Below are 22,204 nucleotides of genomic sequence, written 5' to 3'. Positions count from 1 at the left end.
TATCTATTTGTCCCGTGAGTCTTTTCGTTGAAGGAATATTGAAGCATGTTAACCTGCATTCAAGAGGCATGTGTCTGGATAAGAAATGAGAGGCCACAGCGGCTCCAAACTGGGAACACGTTATAAGTTATAATTGTTAGAGCTATATGTGCTCTACCTAGTTGTGCAAATAAGTCTGAATGTGTTTGTCACACATGGTCAAAGCCTTTAAAGGTATTTGTGACCTAATGTGTTTCTGTACATTTTGTGAATTGATTGTTTTCTTTTTACAACTTCACACTGAAAGTGCATTAACTGAAAGAAATCTATAAGTGAACTGGTATAATGCCTCCGTCAGCACACGTGACATTTACTGTTATGTGAGATGGGAGCCAGAGGTCAGAGGTCAGAGGTCAGGGGTCAACCACTCTCCACCTTTTACTGCATGCTTCATATCTCCAGTGGTCAAAACGGTCAAGGCTGGGGGACTTTTCTTATTCTGCTGGTGCAGCAGTTTTTGCAGTGAGCAGTTTGAGTTCACTTTTATTTATCTGATGGCTTACAGGAATTTGCAGGCTACAACTACAGCTCAGAGATTTTAAATATTTATTGCAGCAGCAGAACAAAGTTGTAGAGTTTGGAGGCTCGGCTCTGATATGATTACATTAATATAATGGGGGGATGATGACCAAATATCTTCAACCTCCAAAGTGTGCAGGTGGATGCTGGGATGGTGGAGGGGCTGAGTTAACCGCCAGTGATACTGACACAGCAGAGGCATCGACCAAATAGGGAGGCTGTGTATGACAGAGGATTGTGGAGTGAGGCATGTCACATGAGTGGAGCAGCGCAGAACTGAACTGAACTAGCTCGCAAGAATCGCTCCATCTACAGTTACAACAACAGTATCAACGAAACAGATCAACTTATTTGAGTAATTGCCATAACTGTAATTTAACCTAAAAAAAATACCAAACTTAATTTTTCTCGAGTTATGTTCCTGAGAAAATTCAAAGATGTTTTGATGAACTGATGTCTTGGTAATTTACTTTGTTCTCCACATAATCAAGTTAAACTCCCGTTTAGAATACATATTTTCACCAAATATAATTTAGGCCATAGTCTAGAAAGAAATAAAATTACATTTTGCCTGATGCACTGCTTCTGTAAGTGCTGCTCTATGTGAAAGTTGCATGTTTGTTGTGCTTCTGTTGTAACTCATCACAACAGGTTTAAAGCAATATTGTATTTTATTAGACATTTTCTTGCCAAACTACAGATGCAAGGGCAAGTAGTAATGTAGGTAGAGTGAGCTGCTCTCATCTGTGGTGTTGCCTCCTTCCTGTTGCTCTGAATATCTGGTTTCTGTGGCCTGAAGTCAACAAACTGTGTGTTTCAGCGGTTCTGCTGACGAGCGTGAGAGGAGATGAAGCAGATTCTGAAGAAGGACGAGGTGAGTCGAAAGAGGAAGCACCGAACAAAACCCTGATTCCAGGTGACGTCATCACTTGCATATCAGATCAGTGACTTCCTGTTGAAACGCTTGTTCAACAATAATACTTCTGTCATGCAACAGTCAATTTCTTGTTTCCTTCAGTTAAGTTTTTGCAAAACAGAGCAAAAGCTGGAAGGGAGAAAGAACAAAAATACATTTAATGACTTCAGCCACAGTTGATGATATTTGTATTTGTTGTTGATCAATTTAATCAATTTGAATATTCATGCTGAGAAGTCATGGGGCGTTCTAGAAGTATGCACACGGAGAGATATTCATGTAATGGATCAGATACATATATTATGTACACAGAGGTTTGCTGCAAATTGTTTACATTAAACACAGGTCAAATATTGATTTGTATTCAGCTGAAAGGAAATCGGTTTCCATTCAGTAACTGAGTTAAGATGTAACAGGAACACCTGAAACAAATTGTAGGTGGAGAATTCACTGGTTGGTGGAGGCATCAAAACACACTGCAGCAATTCAAAACACTTACCAAAACTTTATGGCGGTAAATAATTACTGTCATGCTTTGGCATATTTGTGTTGTGACGGCTTCCAACCCAGCGGGGCCACGTCCAGTGTGTTTGTGCTTGCAGCGTGAAATGTCGTGACGTGTAAAGCGGGCGATGATATGCAGACTCATGTCAACACTGTGTCGTTGATCAGCAGTAGCTCTGCACCCCCCCCCCCCCCCCCACCCCCCCAGACGCTTCCTGGATGTCCGGGATTCAGATTGCAAACACGAGTGAAGCAATTTGACATGTTGAAAGTAGCGTGAGACCCCGGCTGACACCTTTATCTTTCCGCGAGTAAACAAGTTTTGCAATCAAACATGTCTTGCTCTTTTTTTTTCCAATCCCACTCCTCCACATGCTTGTCATACACAGACACACATGTGCTGCTCAGGAGGACTGAACACAAGCGTGCGTTGGCCAAACCAATGTTGTTTTCCATCTAGTTTTGTTGTTGACCATTTCCTGTCCCCTGATATTTTGTATATTTTGGTCCTTTTCTTTTTCCTTCCAGACATTGAGTTCATTTTGATCGGCGCTGGGATCGGCCTGTTCTTGTCTGCTGGATTCATTATCAACAAGGTCTGCATGATCAGGAAACATGTGCGGGACAACAGTACAGGTGAGGCCAGCCACAAGTCAATATTTCTTAATTCTGCCTCTTGGATTGTTCTTGTTAGATTCTTGTTTATTTCTATGTGTGTAAATCACAGTAAAAAGACAGTACTTTTACTCATGTCGATGTCGTCCCGTGTGCTTCATACAGATGCTACTATGAAAAGACCCAAAGAGGTAAGATGATAACCTTCCAAAGGTTCTGATTATGATACTCACATGACAATACATTCAAAGCAAAAAAAGATGAATCCCTTCTGATCTTTTGTCTATTTTGTCCTTGACATCTGATGATCCTCAATATTTAATAATGACAATGACAAAAATCACATTTCTAACTTTCCTGTATCTGAACACAAACATTACCTTGACTTTATTTTCTCTCAACAAAGAAATTGAGCCTTTGCTGCTAATCAGAGAATCCTGTGCCCGGCGAATTCCACAGTCACTGGATGTTAAAGGTCAAGGAAAAGTGAGCGTCAGGACGATGTGGACCCTGCTGAGGAGGCCTCTGGGTGAAAGGTCAACCAGGCAGCCCCGTTTACCCCTCTTTTTGTCCGACAAACATCAAAATATGGTTATGGTTTAAACTTTACATAATTAATGGCTGAAAATAACTAGTCCCAATGGATTGTTGTTTAAATTTGTGATGTTTTGAAAAGCTCAATAAACAATCTCTAGTCACTGAGGAGCCTGACTGTGTCGATCTGTTTATTTTAAATTTTTTCTCCTCCACTGACTCACATGCAGCACAGAGATGATTTAGCACCACTCAGCAGGGCACCTCAGGACTAACTAGCATTTCAAACAGAAGCCACAAGGGGGCAACATTACCTCAAAGTAAGATAAAGCTTTTCAATGATTCTTTGTGCTTTGTTTACGTGTTTTTACGTCAGATCCTGAACAGAACATGTCTGATTGAGAGTTGATAACATATGAATGACAGTGTCAGTGTGCTATGTTTCCTGGTACCGGATCCTGAACATCTAAACATTCTTTCCAATGTTTCTGCTCGTTCTCTTATTTCACCTGTTAGTGTGTTTCTTACCATTGAACATTACATGTTTATTACTTGCATCACAAGAGATGGAGACGTTCACTGTGAACTTATACAAAAGCACATGTGGCAGAAAAGTAAGAAAATAACAGGACAGCAGGAGACTTTTGAAAATTTTATTTAGGAAAGATTTAAAAACAAACATGCTGAGAAAAATCACAAATAATGATACACAGTGCAGGAGGATGAAAACCCAGTGGGCTCATTTTAAAGCCTAGATACCGAAATTTGAAAAATTTGAAAAGATATATTTTCCACCTGACTTCCACCCACCTGGACATTTACCGTTTTCACATACAGTCCCTCTGGACTTCAGTGAACGTCTGAATGCAACTGAATGCTTATTTATTTTTTGTGTTTGCAGGATGTGTAAATGTGTAGCTATAGAAACTGCAGTGATTTGTCCAGCGTTATGTTTTCAGCTTTGTATTTCCACTCAACTAAACGTCCAGAAATGTGATTTAGCTTTAAGACACAAGATCCTTTTCGCCCCAAGGTTTTATCCTCTGAATAATAAGCAGGATAAATGAGCAAGCTATTCTGCACTGTATCTAGAGAAGTCATTTTTTAAATCCCACCACGTTTTGCACTGGATGCTGTATGTCACACAGCTTTGGTAAAGTGTGGACTTCTTTCTGAATAGATCAGCTTCATTTTTCGGACTGTCACCAGACTGGGGGCACTTACGAGGCCCAGCGAGCCGCCTCGGCTATTATCTGCAAATCAAAAGTGTCCAAGGCCCCCACAGCGCTGCTTTCTGAGGTTTGATAAAAGCCAGAAGAAGTGTCCCAAAAAAAACAGAGCTGAGAGATTCACTGTGGGATCCAGTTACATGAGAGCAAAGATGATGGGGGATAGATGTAGAAACACACACACACACACACACACACATACACACAACATTAACCCCTGGTTGCAAGGGCCAGTTTTCATTACTACGAGCAACCACATTGGTTTAGCACTTGCGGAAACTCTGGTATCCTGAAAATGACTCACTTTAACTGCCAAATTTGATCTACATAATCATTGTATTAATGTGCCCTGCCTAAAACAGGCTGCATTATTCAGAAAGGGTACAAATCAAGAAAGAAAGAAATAGAATCGTCAACAAACAAATAAATAAATAAACCATCCTGACTTTTTTTCCAAGATTCAGAAACAAAGGTAGAAACTTCTAATCAAGCAACCACTCTGGCATCTTGAGTGCACCAGAACATTTGTGGATTTTTAACAGGTATTTCCTTTAATAAAAATAATCTTAACTCATCACAAAATTGTCAACTTCTCTTCTCAATTCACACAGTTAACATTAGCTGGGATGTTTTTAAATCGTACCTCCGAAGGATAACTGTAATTAGCTGTTCAACTTAACGCCCTTGACTCCTCTTTAAGTTTACTATAACATGAGATTCTTGTAATTTTGGTTTAAACACAATCTGTTCACCATTTTTCTTCAAACGTGGCAAGTAACCTTCTTCTAACTGTGTCCAAGCTGCAGGATAAATCATGTCCATATACATGTATTACAATTTAGCAAGAAACTGCTTGAAGTTTTGTATCTCATCGAGAGTTATGCGATTTACTCCGGAGAAAAACTCTCTAATTGAGCCTGTTTTCAGACACATGAAAACAGGCTCTCCATCACTTTCATTGACAACTGTTTTAACCACACACACTGCTATCCCCCATCCCCCTACTGTGTCAGCGTGTGTGTGTGTGTGTGTGTGTGTTTCAAAATAAAACCCCTGGCTGAGGTCTGCGCCCACTCACCTCCACAGCTGGAAGTGTGATTTGCACGGCGTCTATCTCAACGACACACTCCTCCCCTCCGTCTTGCACAGGAAATTACATTTCACACTCACTCGCCGGAAGTAGAGGTGTGTGTGTGTGTGTGTGTGTGTGTGTGTGTTTGTGTGTGGTCCAGGTATTACTCATGTTGTGGGGACCTGAATCTGTTTACACAGTCTCATTGTCAAGTCTCTGTAACATAAATCCTTACATTTTAAGGTGAAGACTTGAAGTTTAGGTTAGTATAAAGTTTAGGTTAAGGTTAGGTTTAGGTTTGATAAGGCTAAGTTTAGTTTAAGGTTAGGGTGAGGGTTAGGCGAGTAATAACTATACGGTTAGGGGATATACAGGAAATCAATGTAAGTCAATGTAATGTCCTCTGAAGTCATGGAGTCCCGACTGTGTGTGTGTGTGTGTGTGTGTGCGTGCGTGCACCCTCCCCCATGCCCACTCTTCTTTTGTTTCTGTCTGCTCCGAGTTCATGAGCATATGTTTGTGTGTGTGTGCACGTGAGTCTGCCAAATGTGTTTTCACTGTGACAGGAGGGGGGTGGAACGAGGAGGAGTGTCAAATGTTTCATATTACACTCCTCAGCTAGGAGTGAGGAAAAAAGAGAAGAAGAGGAGGAGGAGGAGGAGGAGGAACCCTGGGGCTTCTTTTCTTCAGTGGCATTTAAGTTGGAGTTTATTGAGGCAGCAGCCGTGGAAAATGAAGATCTCCTCTGTGGTGTTTGCTCTTCTGACTCAAGCACTTTTTGGAGGTAGGAGAAACAAGTTTATTTTTTGCATCATACAGTACCTGAGTGGAAGGGGTGGAGAGAAAATGATGTCAGACAAAACTTTGCAGAAAGGATCTGACAATCAGGGAGGATGTTGGGGTCATGGCTGAGGAGATGGAGAAAAACTTTGCTGCTTGATAGGACGATCTTTTAACTGCTGTAAAGGTCTTCAGTAACTTCTAGAATAAATATGCTTTACATTTTGGAGATCGCAGGGCGTGATGGCAAGAGAAAATGGAACGTTTTCCAGAGTTGCATGTGTTTGCAGAGATGAGAGGGAATTCCAAAGTGAAAATTGGTGGTTTTCCTCTGAGTGTTTGTAAGTAAAACTGCTTTGAGTGTCTCATCTGTATTCATTTACAGTGATTCCAATGATGTGCTGTCAAAACAGCAATTTAACAACCACATTTCACCAGCAGAATAACACTTTGCAACCCTTTATTTCACCCAAATGAAAGACAAAAACGTCTTACTTGACAGTGAGATGCCTCCATTTCGTGGAAAATGTGGAGTAAGAAATTGCTCAATGCTGGAGAAACAGATGTTTGATATATTGTCACACAACACATTCGGCTATAAAGCTTGTTCCCTCGGTATTCGCCCCACGTATGGCGTCACAAGCCAAAGACAACAAGGCTGTCAGCGTGAGAGGAAAGAGGCCTGTTGAGAAACAACACTCCCTGCCAGCCCCCGCGCTCAGAAGACGTATAGCTTCCACTCCGGGAACAAACCTCCGATACATTAGTCGCACTGGTTATTGTTCTTTCATGCTGTTTGGTTGAGCTAGAGAGTTCGGGTTGCTCAGCGAGGCATCAGCTGCTTCTTCTGGTGACACTCACCATCTTTAAACCATTAGGCTGCATTTAACTTCACTCTGATCTTCAGGGGCCAATTGGAAGTAGGCTGAGAAGTGTTATTAACTGTGTCCATACAAACCTTCATTTTAGGAAAACATTTACGTGGAACTTTTCCTTACGTGTGAGTTTTTCCCCTCATATTTCACACAGAAAGAAATACACATAGAAAATGGATCTAAACTCCATGAGTATGTGCTGATTTCTAAACTGGAGCCCATAACTGGAAAGCTGTTCCTATTTCCCAAGTGAATTTGAAAGTTAGGCAGTAATTAATAGTTTAAAAGTACTGTTTTTAAAGGTCCAATGTGTAGGCTGTAGTGACATCAGGTGGATAAGTTGCATACTGCAACCATGTGGGAGAACTTATCACTTTTTAGCTTGTCCATTCTTGGCTACGGTAGAAACAACTTGTCAGACTTCATGAAAGAGGATCTACTATGGATGTAGATATAGAGGGCTCATTCTATGGTGACAATTATTACTTCCATGTGATCATAAACTTATGAAAACGTGATGATGATAATTATTCTGCTCTGTAATGGCGAAACTGAGAATGAAATAAAATATTAATGCTGCTTATTACAGTCAGAAGTTCTGGAGAGATTGAGTAGAGATATTTTCAGATATTATTTCATGTGGCACACAAATGCTTGGGGTTTGGGTTAACCTAGGGTAAGGGGTTAATCTAACCCTAAACTCCCGAAATAAAGGGAACTCCTCTCCTCAAAAGAAAACAATTGTTCCCGAAGCTCTTGAAACACCTCGTTGATAGTCCAGCCGATACTTCTACACCATTGTGTTGTCACGTGAGATCCCGATGGCCCACATTTGCAAAATGAACATCTAATGGATAGTCTCATACGCCCCCTATCGAAGACAGGGAGAGTGGGAGCGGAGGTCAACATTTACCACATCTGCTGTAAGGGGTTGTCCAATCCCAACAGAGTGGGCCAGCTGGCCAATCAGAGCAGACTAGGCTTTATCTGGAGTTGAAACAAGAGATTAAACCAAGAGTTTCAGACAGATGCTGAGTAGAGGTGCAATGGACAGTATGAGGAAAGTAATGCTTTCTCTGAACGATATTAATAAATTCTGAGGAATATGAAAACTTCAACTTGCAACCCAAATATGAGTATTTATGAAACAAGATGTTTACACAAATATCGAAGCATCAATTGTTTTTGTGTTAAAACTTCCCTGTAACCCTTCTTTCCTCTGATTTCGAGTTTCGGGCAGAAAAATCTCTGTCGGACAGAAAGTTAATGCATCGCAGCCACCACCTGGCGAAGAGTGGGCGTGGACTATAGACACAGGTCATTCACTCAGCGTACTTCAAACAGATTTCAAGCTTTCTACAATGACTTGTCTAAATGTTGCTTTTCCAGATTTGTGTCTGGCTATCAACGTCACCATCACCCCATCCCCCTTCACAGTGGCCCAGGAGGGTGAAAACGTCACTCTCACCTGTGTTGTGTCCCAGCGGCGCCGAAATGCCGCTTTACCGGTCGTGAAATGGACCTTCCTACCAGCGGGCACACAGCGGTCGGTGGACGAACTCTTAATTGCCCGCGTCAACATGAGGAAGGCCCGGTTCTACAGCAACTACACCAAAAGCTTCCCATGGCCCAAGCTGAAGCTGACGGTGGTGAAGCAGGGGAAAATCTTTGACTTGCTGATCTTGAATGTTTCTGAGGGGGACCAGGGGCTCTACATGTGCCGGGTGCAGGAGTTTAAAAAGCAGCAGAACCGCTGGAAGGCCTCGTCCAACTGTACGGCCGCTACTGATCTCAGAGGTGAGGGATACATTTATTATTCAGTTATGTCCTGTTCCTAGGAATTTTCAAAGAATGTATTGGTTGAGCACACAAGGTATTCAGACGAAGACACCTTGATGGAGTCAGATCCAAGATTATGGCCACACTGAAGCTAGGCAGTGTCTCAAATGTATGCTGCACCCAATGTCTCTGTAGTATCGAACACTCGTCTGGTAGCCATAAGCTATTTTAAGGCAGACGGTATAGTCAGCTTTAATTTCATGGATTACTCACCCATGGATAGTGATGAGTTATGATATCAGACAAAAATATCAAAAACCTCTAAAGAACCTCCTCAAACCATTGACCACTGACCAAACACAAGCTGTGTTCAGTTTGTTCCAAGACTATTTGGCCAAATGACTAAGCCAGACTATGGAGGGTCAGACCAATGGAATATCAGGACAGTGTAAAGATTTACCTAAGGTTGTTGGACAAAAGAGGATGCAAGAAACTTTGTATACAAATAATGTATACAATAATGTACTTCTTTATCTCAGAGTCGTGTTTCTTCTCTCATCTGGACTGGTGAAGCTGAGCTTTTTGCATTTTTAGACACGCTTTCATAACTATTTATTTTACTAATTATTAATTCCTGTACGTATTCTGAAAAGTATCCAATAGCAGAAAAATATATTTGTTTTGAAAAACTGGGATTAAGAATTCTCACAACTAAAACCGAGGTCAAAGAACCCCTGCATTAGGCTGCTACCATTTCTATTTTGCAGAAGGCACCAGTAGCTGTAGCCTAGTTTTTAACATAATGACATCACTGCTGTTAATAGTGCAGGGCGGAGGGTCGACAAACTATTTTTGCAACCACAACAGAAGCAATGACAAATGCTGTTTTGATAAAAGTGAGACCACAGATAGTTTAAAGCAGATGAGCGGTTGGACTACACATATGTTCCATGGCTAGCAGCAGAAAGTGTGACTCTTTCTGAGCAGCGCACTACAAACTGTTTGAGGTTTTAGTTGAATGTTTTTAAAGGAGCATAGATGCCCTGTTACATCAATGACAGTATTAAACCTAAAGGCTTATTAACCTTTTGTGCCACCACTCATTTGTAGGAAATTCTATGAATTCCAAAAAAGTATATCACTGTTTAAATCAAAGTTTTTGTAGGTCAAATTACAATGTGCTAACAGCTCATGGCAGATGGAAGAGAAGACAGAGCAGTGCTGCTTCTCTTGTAGTAGCAGTTTCTCTGACCACAGATGAATGATGTAATTCATCTGTCTGAGGAGTTCTTGAAGTGGTTTACTGAGCAAAGGCATCGACCTGCTTTTGATTTCAGAGGGGAAATGTCATTGGTTAGGAACACGCCTTGAGATTAATCGATCCTCCATCGCAATAAGTTGCAGCTTTGACTGAGAAGATGATCTTGGAGTAAGCGCAGAGAGGGTGTGAGGTTCCCTCTGTGAAATGGATGAGACATCCACTGGTGTCCCTAATCTTTCATGAAATCACACCCTAACTTTTTTTGATTTGAGGAGCAGATGTTGGTGCCATTCCCTCACGCAGGATTCACATGTGTTGTCATGTTAGCTTTCAATGCAATGCTAAAGAGAAATACACACGGGATACATAGCCCAACAACTGATGATTGACACTATATTTGCTTTTGTGTGCGCAAAATGGAGGAGCTGTGAGCACATGTGATCGGATCTCTCTTCACCGCTCTGTGTGCAAATAAACACGACCGTCATTTTTGTTAGTGAGAACCAAATTATGTTGTTTTTACTCAGTCTGGGTTTACACATGTGTCAGTTGACACTTTGTGTGTGTGTGTATGTGTTTGTCTGTGTGTCACTGCTTGAGTTAGAAAGAATCAGAGCAAGCAGAGTAAGGAGGATGGCTGAATAAAGGAATGATTGTGAGCTGCTTTAAAGAAAGTGGTGAAAGTGTCGATAATGTGGAGGTGGTTACACACAAATCAAGATTTAACCTGTCGCGGGGCAGTGAAGTCAGCTGAGTCGGTGTGTGTCTGCGTGACATTGTAACAGAGAGAGAGTGAGTCAGTGAAAAGTGAGTCAAGATGGACTGTAATTTAATATAATATATGAGTGACAGCTCATGGGTTCATGTATACAGTTGAATGACTTTTCGAGGAGACAGATCAGTTATTATGAAAATAAACAAATCCCCCCCCCCCCCCCCCCCCAAAAAAAAAAAAAAAACAATGGTGGACTCAGCTTCCTGCCAATAAACAATATATATTGGTCCAATCACCCAACCCTAATCAATCACCAGCTACACCAGCAGATGTAAGGCTAAACTCTGACAGCATCCCTGACCAGTTTCCCCTTTAACATGACCTTTACCCCAATGATTTATTGATGGAGGCTTTGGAAATAACACTTGGCTACCACTGGGTTAGTAAGATCATTAAACAGACATCTTGACATTTGCAGTTTATAGCGGAGATGAAGGATCTGTGTAATCCATTTCTTACGCTTGTCTGAGATGGAGGAAACAGGTGTGTGTTCATCTTTGGAAAGACTGGAAATGTCAAACGCTTTAAAATGCCCAATAGGCCTATTGCTCAAAGATGCTCCGACCACGCTGTCTAGGTGAGGTGTTTGGTGGGTGATCTTATCTCGAGTGCAAATCCAAATCTCAAAATGTATTCACATCTTACTGCTAGTGTTCCTCCCGTCTTTGAACAACTGCAGACATCGCTCACCACATTTTCCATGGAGGCGTTTCTAGAGGCTGTGACTTTCGGTGTGGCCACAGCCAAGTCTGGGCTCAGGCAGACACACAGTCCCGACCAGGAGCTGTTGACGTTGGCCCAGATGAGGAGTTTCCCCTCCCAGACAGAATCTCCAGAGAAACTCTACAAGAGATAATTGTGCTGAGGAAGGTGAAGTTCGCACGTTTGTCTGCAGTGACAGCCGAGTGGGCAGCTGCATGGCTCGTTTCCGGCTCTTACCCTTTCGTGGTCTAGGATGTGGTGAGCTACTGTATTTCCATCCAGAGAAGAGGTGGCCCATTATAGTTTCAGTGATGATCACAAAGTCCGCTGCAACATTGTTGGAGGACAACTGCAATAATGTCATGAATGGCAATAGATGTAGAAAATACAACTCCACAACTTATTTCTTATTACAGTCCAGGTGACAAGAAGCTGAAGCAGAGATTATTTTCTCCACCTGCACCTGCGCGTTTACATATGAGTTATGGCTAGTAATAGCTAATTATCTTCAGATTTTTGTCAATTTATTTTTTAATCTGGATGGGTAAAGTGAATTTTCATACTCATACCTAGTTATAATGAACAAACCTAGACTCTAGGTCAATATGAGTTTACCTTAGCCCTTTAATATCCGACTTCCATTAAATTGGAGGAGAAATGGTTAATGGTTAAAATTAGTGCATAAGTTGCTTTTATGAGTGAAGCATCAAAAGGACTGTATCCTACATTTCCAAATTAACTTTTCCCAGATCTTTCCTCTCTGGCCATTCACATGTAAACTTGTTGTCCCTCGTCTGAGCTAAATAACTGTTATATTAATTTCAGACAATTACTTTCACATGTTGACTTGTACTCTCTAATGAGTAAACTGATCTGGAACATTTGAGTTTTGGGTTATGAATCTGTAAAATTAGACTCTCCAGGATGTAGGTTGAGTGATTGTAAAGATTGTAAAACTCGAACAACACAGGAAAGCTGTTCTATTTCTGATCATTGGACCAGCAGGTAGTGGTGTTTGTGTCCACACTAACAGCTGTCAGCTATGATAAACATCAGTTAACTATATGAGGGGTGAAAAGCCCCTTTGGGACCATTACCACTGGTTTCCACTTCAGATGGGGCACGTGGGTGTGTGTGGGTGTGCGTTAAGTTAAACTGATGGAATTCCTGCGGCCGGATAACATTAGGTGACCGGGTTTTTCCACAATAGGTCAGAGGGTCTGTTAAAAAGACTGAAGGTAGAGCACAACCTCCTCTCGACATAAACATACAGAAATGTTTAGGTTTTTCTATAACACATGTGGGTGAGTAAAAAAGTGTTTTTTAGAAGTGCACAGCACACGGATGTGGCGTGGGTCTAAGTATAGTAAGAACACAGGGTACTCAACTGCTACATGAAAATAAGAAATATCCTAATTCTAACGTCACAAACATTTCTCAAGAGCTTTTTCTGTAAGAAAATAAGAATATGATACCAACAAAATCAGCCTATTTACACAGAGATGCTAATTCTTGCAGGGACACAACAGGAAGTTAAAGGGTGCCTTATTTTAAGCTGAAGCCGGACATAGAAGACTGTACGTACATTCATCTCCAGCCTTTTATAATACAGCACAGCATACACAGCATAGAGCATTGACTGAGTCAGTGGATAATGAAGTCACAGAGGATCCCTATTCACTCTAGTCCAAGTCTGTGTATTGATGTTTACAGTGTTGGGTTTGTTGCAGCACAAAAACGAGCCACAAATCTGACACAGAGTCAGCAACTGAGTGCAACTCTGTGGGTCTGACAGACAAAAAGTCCTTGTTGAATGTTTCCACTTAATCCGATGAAGTCTTCATCCATTCAGAAGTAGCTTTAAAAAAAAAAAGACGTTTTGTAGATGGGGATGAAAAGCAGATTTATGGCAGACAGTGTTCAATTTCTGATTATTCCAACATGTACAGCTCCCTCGCTGACAGAGCTACACCGAACCTGAGGCAAAAACCCGCCACATAAACGTCATGGATGCTATCAAGATTTACACCGTGAGTAATTTACTGTGGAGGCAGCGTAGGGCTTTAAATTGAATCATCTGCAATTTGAAACAACTGAGAAAGTCTGTTTTAAATAGTGTTTGGATTCATGCGTCATAGTCTTACCACAGATATGACAGTGTGTAGTACACATCCATGCATTTAGAATTTTCACTATGAACCAAAAATTTTGTTTATATGCCATTTATTTGATGCACTCATTGTTTACCACAATGCATAGTGAAAAATAGTGTACAACCGAACAATATATACCATCATGCATTGAGCTAATGGCGGAGAGAGAATAAGAGAGAGGGCAGCCGGATGTACAAATGTAAATATGAGCAGAACAGCTCTTTACAGCATAACAAGTTTGTTTTTACATTTTAATATGGTCGTTCAACATGCTTTTACCAAGAGGTATTGATTCTACGTGTAAAATAAACATAAAAAATGTTTTCACGTAATCACCGGTGCAGAGAAAATCTGTTGTGTAGTGTCCGAATTTTTTCTTTTACCAATAAATTAACTTTATAGTCCTTTACGTAGAAGACTCTATAGTAAAGTTAGGGTCAGTGATTGAATGGGTGATTTTGGACACAAAGGAATTTGAGAATGGTGTCCATATTTTGGAAATCTATTTAATATATTCCCCTAGCATGGCGTTAGACAGTTTAATAGGTCGCCTGCAAAAATTTTAACATCAAAATGCAGCCTATGACAGATCAGAGAAAGTATTGAAATATGTCAATCAACTTGTTTTCACTGTTTGAAAACTCCTGCCCACTGAGAGCCAACTACCAATGGAGCTTAATTCAAAACTATGACATTTTCAACCTATGCCTGGTTGACAACATGAATATGAGAGTAAAATAAATTGAAAAGGCTTTGGGCATGGCCATGCTTTTTACAGTCGTCCAAACTGGAGAAACTAAACACCTTCTGAGTATGTATGATAACTGAAGGCTACCACATGTTCTCTTTCATGTTGGGAAGGGGAGGGTGAGGTGAGGGGCGTTCAGCTGCAACATGAAACTTCAACTCTAGATGTCTAGATTTAATTCTACAAACCGAACCTTTAATGGAATAAGCTTTAAATAAATCTATTTTTCTCCACAGAATAAAATAGCTTTTCTACCTTTCATTCACCTACAGTTGTTGTAAAGGTTTCTCTTTTATGTGGGTAAATGTTTGTTTGGATTATTTAAGGCCTGCTTGCGTGTTTGTCAGTCAACATGCTGTGCAGCCAGTCTGCTTGTGGGAAATTCTCCAGCCGACGTGGTGGCGAGCCTGCTTGTCGGTACTGGAGGTTTGGAGTATTCCAAGATGGCCCTGATGGGTGTCGCCTCACACGCTTCCTACCACAGCAGCTCAGCAATAGCATGTCGTCGTTAAGACGACTGTGGTCACATGAGCTGGACAAATGAGCGAGTGAGGTGACATGTTGAGTACGGTAAACATACTCTCTGTCATTTTGGACACAACCAGCACATAGCTAGGATTCTCATTCCGGATTTAGAGTTTCGATCCACCACTGGTGCTCATATGAGATTTAATTTGGAGGCTTGGTTATCATCTACTGTGTACAGGGATGTAAAGTCATACCCACTATATTGGAATCCTGAACTGCTTAAGCAGCATTGAGTTAATAAACCCCTAGTTCTCGTAACTTTATGTATTTTAAAGTTTTGCCTATATCTACAGTTCTGGAATCACACCCCACATTGGGAATGTCCAGTCTATCTATAGCAGCCAACCTTTAACTTGGGTCAAAAAATATCAAGTAGGTTTCCATCAACTGAGTTTCTAACTGATCAACTAGCTAGCTAGCTAATCAAGTTCTCATTTCCTAACTACACTTGATAAAATGAAATGCAGGGATGGTGAAGACAGAAGCAGACATCACATTTTGTTGCTGTGCCCTATAGGTCCTTAAAACATGCAGTAACAGCTAATTTCACAGTTCAAGGCCCAGCTGGGGATCATTGAACGTCTCACACTACTTCCAGCCTCCTCCACCTTCACACTGCGACTATAAAATAAAAGTAAATGATAAATGAAACTCACTGTAAACTGCACGAGTGCAGCCTTATTTCTCCATATTGTTGTTGAGCTAAGCTGCCCTGATTTAGCCTAGCCGGTATGTCATGGCAAACAGGGAAGCTCGTATAACCGTAAATCTATTTGACCGGGATCCGAATGTTCTTGGAAACATTTTAATGATCATGTTGTTGACGTCACAGAAAGAGAAAAATATGTCTGGGGTGAAACATTCTCAGCCAGTCTGTGAACCAAAATAGGCAAAAGTTGTTTAATTTGTTTTACCACATCTTTTATGAAGGTGAAAGAGATGGTTGGGCCCAGCACGTGAGAGTTTAAAGTGATGTATACACCTCCAAACCCACTGTTTGCATTATTGTCTGAGTTAATGAGCTATTTATTCCTTTTCATCCAGTAAAGTTTAAGGTTGAGCTCTCTGGACAGTGAATCAGAGACGATCAGGCTGGGAGGAGGCCCACCTCGGCTCGTTGTCTTTCTGCAGTTTGGTTTATTTAAACTCTGCCTAGTGTGTAATCAGGAGGCAGGGAAGCCACAGTGACGACTGCGACCTTCACGTGTTTCTCTTCTGTCTTTCTTTCTCCATGTAGTGCATGTCCTACCGGCAACCAAGGCCAAAGAAAGCCTGTGGAGCCTATTTGAAGGTAAGTCGTAATATTTTGAGTGTGTTTGTGTGTGTGCGTGTGTGTGTGGTGGACATGCTGGCTCTGGACCGTCCTTGGCAGGCAAAAATAAGCCAGACCAAAGGATGTACTACAGTGCTTTAAATAGCTCAGCAAAACACAGACTTCTTTTTTATTCTTCCTCAAGATTTTTTGTGTGCAGTGAAGCCGTGGCATGTGGCCGCCGTGCCGGTGGACTAATGTGTGTCGACATGTTTGTATGTTTTAGATGTGTACCTGTGTGCGGTGCTGATCTGCTCAGTGGGCCTGCTGTGCATGTGCATGTTCACAGTGACGGTGACCTGCCAGTACATACAGAGGAAGCAGAGGTTAAAAGGTGAGCAGCGGCATCAATATTGTTGTGTTCAGAAACACAATTGACATATGTCCTGATGGATCCGATCACAGTGGACAGCTCTGTGTGTGTCTGCTCAAACTTGGGATGTTTGTGAACACTGTGGACAGATGTTAATACCTGGTCTGAAGGGGTCGTTGTCTCTGCACCAGTTTCTAAATTGTGCTATATCTATGCAGATAACTATCATCTGGTCAAAAGCCAACAAAACAGGTAAGATTTTACCTCATACTTAAGTGTAATTATTTTTGTTCTAAAAAAAAAAAGATAACCTAATCTGTTATTACTGCAGCTCTGGAGAGACAGTGACCAGTGTCGTCAGTTTGTCTCCTGCACTGCCTGAAAAGTCGAGGAGGTACCGGAAGAAAAGGAGAAGAGACCATCAGGAGGACTTACCACCTGAGATACCAGCCAAAGGTAACCTTATAATGTTTGATATGTGTTGTAAATGTTGTCTCAAACAAAATCAGGCTATCCTATAACTTGCATTTAAGTGTGTTTGCATGTTATTCTCCACAAAGAACAACAGCAGATGTAGCAAAATATGATCACCAGTCCAAACTGAGTTTTATACCCTCTTCAAATTCTTCTGTGTGGCTTTTCAAACATGAATACACCCTGGCATGCGAATGCCACATTAGCTCTTGAGTTACGGGGTTGTCTCCTGAAGTCGACAGGGAAAACGTTCTCCCCCTTAACGAACCACAGCTCAGTCACAGCAAGTCTCCTTCCTAATTAGCATGTGTAATGGAGGCTTTTTAATGGAAGCAATGATTCTACAGTGAGTTAATTACCATCATTGTGTTATGGTCAATCACTAAATATCCTCCCAAATCACTGCTGGTTCAAATTGAAGTGAGAACTGTGCTGACAAGGAAATCCTGCTGCTTCGTGGTTTTCAAGCAATTATGGACTCACGCTTTGTACAAGTATATTTGCTTGTTATTTGTTTTTCTTTTCTTGTAAACCCCCCAAAAAAACGAACAAAGCAATTTCTTGATGCAACATTTGCATTCAGTGCAGAATATCCTTGAACAGCCATTCCAGCTGTTTCCTGCTGTTTTTAACTTTCATGCTAGGCCAAGACGACAAGTTTATATTTCATGAAAGATGCTAAAAGGCTTTTTAAAAGGTAAAACGGACTAAAGTTAAACTGTAGAGGCGACCTGTCTCTTATTACACGTAGTTATCAGTTCCATGGTTAATATAAAACCAAGACAAGTGCAGCTTTAAGCTAAAGGTCTGACTTGTTATTGTGTAGTCGACAGACATGTCACTTTAGAAGAGGGTGACACTAAGGGCTTTGAAATATGTCCTATTATGCTTTGATATAACCACCATGTGAAGGGGCACGTCTGTCACACTGGTTGTGATAAATTAGTGAGTTATCCAGCATGTGTATTATATTAACTAAACATATCTCTACCAGACTAAATCTTGTTTTGTCTTTGCAGTTCCCATTGGAGACAAAAGGAAACCCAAACTTTTAAAACCACAGCCAAGGAAACTAGTGTTGGTAAGCACCACCCATGACTTTTTTTTGCAAGATATTTGTCTTTTGTTGTTGTCCAGTTATCTAGAATATATCCAGTAATCACTCCTGTTTTTATGTTTAAGTAACTGTTCTATGTACATCAAATTAAGGCTACATCAGGTTAGAGTTAGAAAATGCATCAACACCTTCAGGGATACATCTGGTGAGTTTTAGAGCCGCTTAAATGAAGAAGTTTGGAAATTTTAGTCTAGACAGGCAGAAAGAGACACTAAATGCTGCAGCCTCAAACCCAGAATCCTGTTTGAATTTACAGAATCAAAGCCAATTTATCGAATTTCTTGTCAGTATTCATATCTAACACTGCAATGACATTTGAGCAAACTTCCGAAATCTACTGCATTTCCAACCCTGTAATTATCATAATGGAGTTCTCGCCTCATCTCACCATTGATGCCACTTTATTCCTTTGCCACTTCCAACCCCCCCCCATCTGTTTCCACATCTTTAGCCAAAGATAGTGGAGGAGAATCTGACCTACGCAGAGTTGGATCTGGTGAGGTCGATTCCAGAAGCCAAGGCGTCACATGGCAGCACTGTGTACGCTCAGATACTGTTTGGGGAGCAGGAGCTATGATTCAAACACACACACACCACTAGTAACTGTGCCTCATGTAAAAAGTATTGTCTATTTATAGCCTGTATTTTGTACTGAAATGGTTTGTGAAGGTTATAATGTGCAAGACTGTACAAAGTTGTACATATGATTTTATACAAACTCTGATATAATTTTCTTTTTTGAGACCAAGATGCAAAAGAGAACTATTTTGTATGCTGATGTTTTTCTTTTGCACGCGTGTTTGGATCCTGTGTAGCTCAAACTGGGAACACAATAGAACACTACAATGCTGAATGAGTCCGAATGATAAGGGTGTTGATACCACGCTTTTGTCTGTGCATTACGTATATGTATGGAGCTAGGGCCAGGAGGTAATTAGCTTAGCTTTGCATACAAAGGGGAAGCAGGGGAACACAACCAGTCAGCCTGAAGCTAAAACTCAACATGGCCAGTATAGGTTATGTGCCTTTAGATTTTTGACAAAAGGCCCCTGTTTATTTATCACAAAAAGTAAATAAATAACTACCTGTGCAACCACAACAATTTGTTTTTCATTTCTATAAGTGTACAGATAAAACAGACAAGATACAATGTGTTTACTTACATAGTTAGTAAGCTTTAGAGGCATTGGTCATATGTTTAAACTCAAGGGATACCAGGCTGTCTTTCCCTGCTTCTCGCACTTTCCTAAGCTAAGCTAATTTAGCTTCATACTTGATACATCAGAGAGGCATCAATCTTCTCATCTTAACTATTACCCAAACCATCAAACTGTTTCTTTAAAATAACAAATGCTGTTATTTTAATAAACCAAAATACATGACGGCTCTATGATGGCAACAAACTGTCAGGAGGAGGCGGAATTCATGACCTATACCGCAACCCGCCACCATGTTCCGATCAGGACGTTTTGGCTTCACTTTTGGGGAGCAGTCATGTTATCCATCTTTATATATACAGCCTATGGTTGAACTTCATGTAGTGACATAGTTATATCCTGGTCACTATGAGTAAGAAGATCAAGGGACAAAATGAATTAGAGACCTCCATTGTTATGAATGTGAACTAGTGCATTTTCAAATGTGATTTACTTCTAGTGTGTTCCCAGCATTATCTGTCTCACAACATCTGTGTTCATTCTGTTTTTGTGGGTCAGGCGACAGTTTATAATGACCACGACTCCACAGAGTTGATATTAAAGTAGCGATTAGCCCTCGACCTCTGCCTCACAGGCAAGTTTATGTGAGAGCCTTTCATCTGGTGCCAAAATCAACTTAACTGGCTGTTAGCGACAAATGTATGTTTACACACATGCAAGGGTGGAGTTGCATGCAGGAAAAACACCCTTGTAGACTAACACAAAAAGGTGCCTACTGTAAATCCAAATAAACAGCTGTGACTGGTAACAGGGACAAAACTGAGACCTGTGTTTGGACTATTTCACATTAATGTAACTCACATATAAGTTGATTTTGTTTAGATTAGAGCCAGAGGCCACATTGGTTGTATTCGCACATACCTTCGCTACAGTTTACTTGCTTTCTCACTTTCTGTGTTAAAGTGCATAGGAGTCTTTTTCCATTTAATGATCCTCTGGATTCATGCATGGAAGAACCAAAGGAAAGTAAACTTGATACCCAGACACAAAGGCACCGGATTCGAGCTTCCCCAAAGACTTCCACTATCTTATGAGAAGTTATCCCTTCCGATGGAGATGAAGTAGCACTTTCTTGGTAATGCTTGAATAAGACTCTGAACTCCAATTCTTTTTTCCTGCTTTCAAACCAGCTAATTATCTGGTTACTACTAGTATGCAGTCACTCCTCTGTGAAACTTTCAAGAGCACTTGGTAGCCATGTTAGCCTAAGTGAAATTATAAATAAAAATAAAAAGCCAGTACTTGCAGCATAATAAATTTAACCCAAATATTAAACCAAACATATTTAAATATGCTAATTCTGATGTTTAAATTCAAAAGTCGTAAGCTTGAAGCATGAAAGTTGATGCAAGATCCTGACACCGATAGGTTAGCATACAGTTTCCGATAATTCGTTTTTTGACATGGTGTTCATCAGGTTCGAACCTACATAGTGTTCTATCGTTAAATAATTTAAGCCAAGCAGTCCTCATCAGGATGGACGACTTGTCCGACCAATGAGAAATTGCTTGAACCGAATTATCTTTCTTTACCCACGTATCGACCATTTAACCGGGACAAAAGCCCCAATGTGCTTGGACTTTTCTTTTTTCCTCTAACTTTATATTATGTTACAATGCAAACCACTGCTGACCCCTGCATTTTGGGGGTTTTTCATTGTTCTCTTCTGTTCAGTTGCACAGTGTTTATTATCCCTGTATAACATGACTGAAACTGACCCTTCAGTGGTGGGTAGAAGCGTCTTAAAAATGCCCTCAAACTGTGAAATGTAAAGTTTCTTCCAGACCACATTGTCCTTAATGGGAGTTCGCTAACGAGAACCATATGTATGAATGGTGCCTCTCCGCTCTCCCTCTCTATGTTCCCCTCTTCCTCTCTGCCCAACACTGACCTATGAACATTCCAGCGTTTTGGCTCTTGTCCATTTTGTACATTTCTGATGTGTTTGTATCAGCAAATCAAATAAATATGAAAGTTGATGGAAGCATAATGCTGCCAGAGAGTTTTTTTAGCAGTGATATGGCTGCAGCTCTATTGTTGTTCTGCATAGATGGCAGAAACTTTTGTCTGACTTTGAGTGAACATGCTTACCAAAGTGAAAGTATTTAGCTCAGATCACAGGAGCAAGTGAAGTCCAAAGATGGACCTACTATCTATGAAGCCAAAATATCCTAGATACTGCCAACTTCTCTGCAAAGGAGCGATTGAGGAGCAAGGTCCTGTCGATACACATGCATTTACATTGTCTCAGCTGTCAATTTTCACATTTCACCCCTTTTTTATAGCATCAAAGAATAAAGCCAAATTACCGAAGAATTGCCTAAAATGACAGAAACAATTTTAGAGATAAGTTAATGTGACATGTACATGGAAGTTTTAGTTTGGTCTATGTCCCATCTTCACTTTTGTCCCCTTCTGTCATAGCAGCCATCTTTATATAGAGTCTATTGCCACATCTCTGAATTATCAAGCCCCTCAAGTCGAAATTTCAACTCGGAAGGTGGGAGGGACCTACAGTGGGGAAAGGAAGGCAGATAGACTTCAGAGGTGTGGGATGAGACAATGCTTTAGTCGTCTGTCTGTGAGCACAGAAGCAGCTGCTCCTGTAAAAAATAAAAAAAAACAAGTGATGTCACCAGCAAAACAGCCGAACAAAACCTGTTGTTAAAGTTAATGCCCTTGTGTGTGTCTGTGCTTGTTCTCTCCAATGCATGCCATCATGTTAGTCCATAGAAATACAAT

The 22,204-nt window shown here is 40.8% G+C and overlaps 1 protein-coding gene and 1 long non-coding RNA gene across 2 annotated transcripts; one reads left to right on the top strand and one right to left on the bottom strand.

The window, feature by feature from the left end:
• Positions 1–971: 971 nt before the first annotated feature.
• Positions 972–2,123, bottom strand: LOC128427415 (uncharacterized). Its single transcript, XR_008333334.1, has 2 exons — positions 1,974–2,123; positions 972–1,603 (listed from the first exon to the last, which is right to left on the bottom strand). It is a non-coding gene; the product is annotated as an uncharacterized LOC128427415 (long non-coding RNA).
• A 3,853-nt stretch (positions 2,124–5,976) lies between these two features.
• Positions 5,977–21,446, top strand: vstm4b (V-set and transmembrane domain containing 4b). Its single transcript, XM_053414268.1, has 8 exons — positions 5,977–6,212; positions 8,473–8,880; positions 16,267–16,320; positions 16,568–16,675; positions 16,873–16,906; positions 16,986–17,110; positions 18,148–18,209; positions 18,697–21,446. Exons 1-8 carry the CDS (start codon positions 6,161–6,163, stop codon positions 18,820–18,822), a joined length of 969 nt encoding a protein of 322 aa, XP_053270243.1. The 5' UTR covers positions 5,977–6,160; the 3' UTR covers positions 18,823–21,446.
• Positions 21,447–22,204: the final 758 nt, after the last annotated feature.

This window comes from Pleuronectes platessa, chromosome 21 (genome assembly GCF_947347685.1).
Source record: "Pleuronectes platessa chromosome 21, fPlePla1.1, whole genome shotgun sequence".
Classification (NCBI taxonomy): Eukaryota; Metazoa; Chordata; class Actinopteri; order Pleuronectiformes; family Pleuronectidae; genus Pleuronectes; species Pleuronectes platessa.
Note: the sequence above shows the minus strand (reverse complement) of the source record. Positions and strands in the feature narration are given on the sequence as shown.

What these genes read in the sequence shown, in the direction of transcription:
- vstm4b (XM_053414268.1), top strand. Translation starts at nt 6,161, where the DNA reads ATGAAGATCTCCTCTGTGGTGTTTGCTCTTCTGACTCAAGCACTTTTT. An exon ending in GAGGAAGCAGAGGTTAAAAG is followed by an intron (nt 16,676 to 16,872) that starts GTGAGCAGCGGC and finishes ATATCTATGCAG; the next exon opens with ATAACTATCATCTGGTCAAA. An exon ending in ACCTGAGATACCAGCCAAAG is followed by an intron (nt 17,111 to 18,147) that starts GTAACCTTATAA and finishes TTGTCTTTGCAG; the next exon opens with TTCCCATTGGAGACAAAAGG.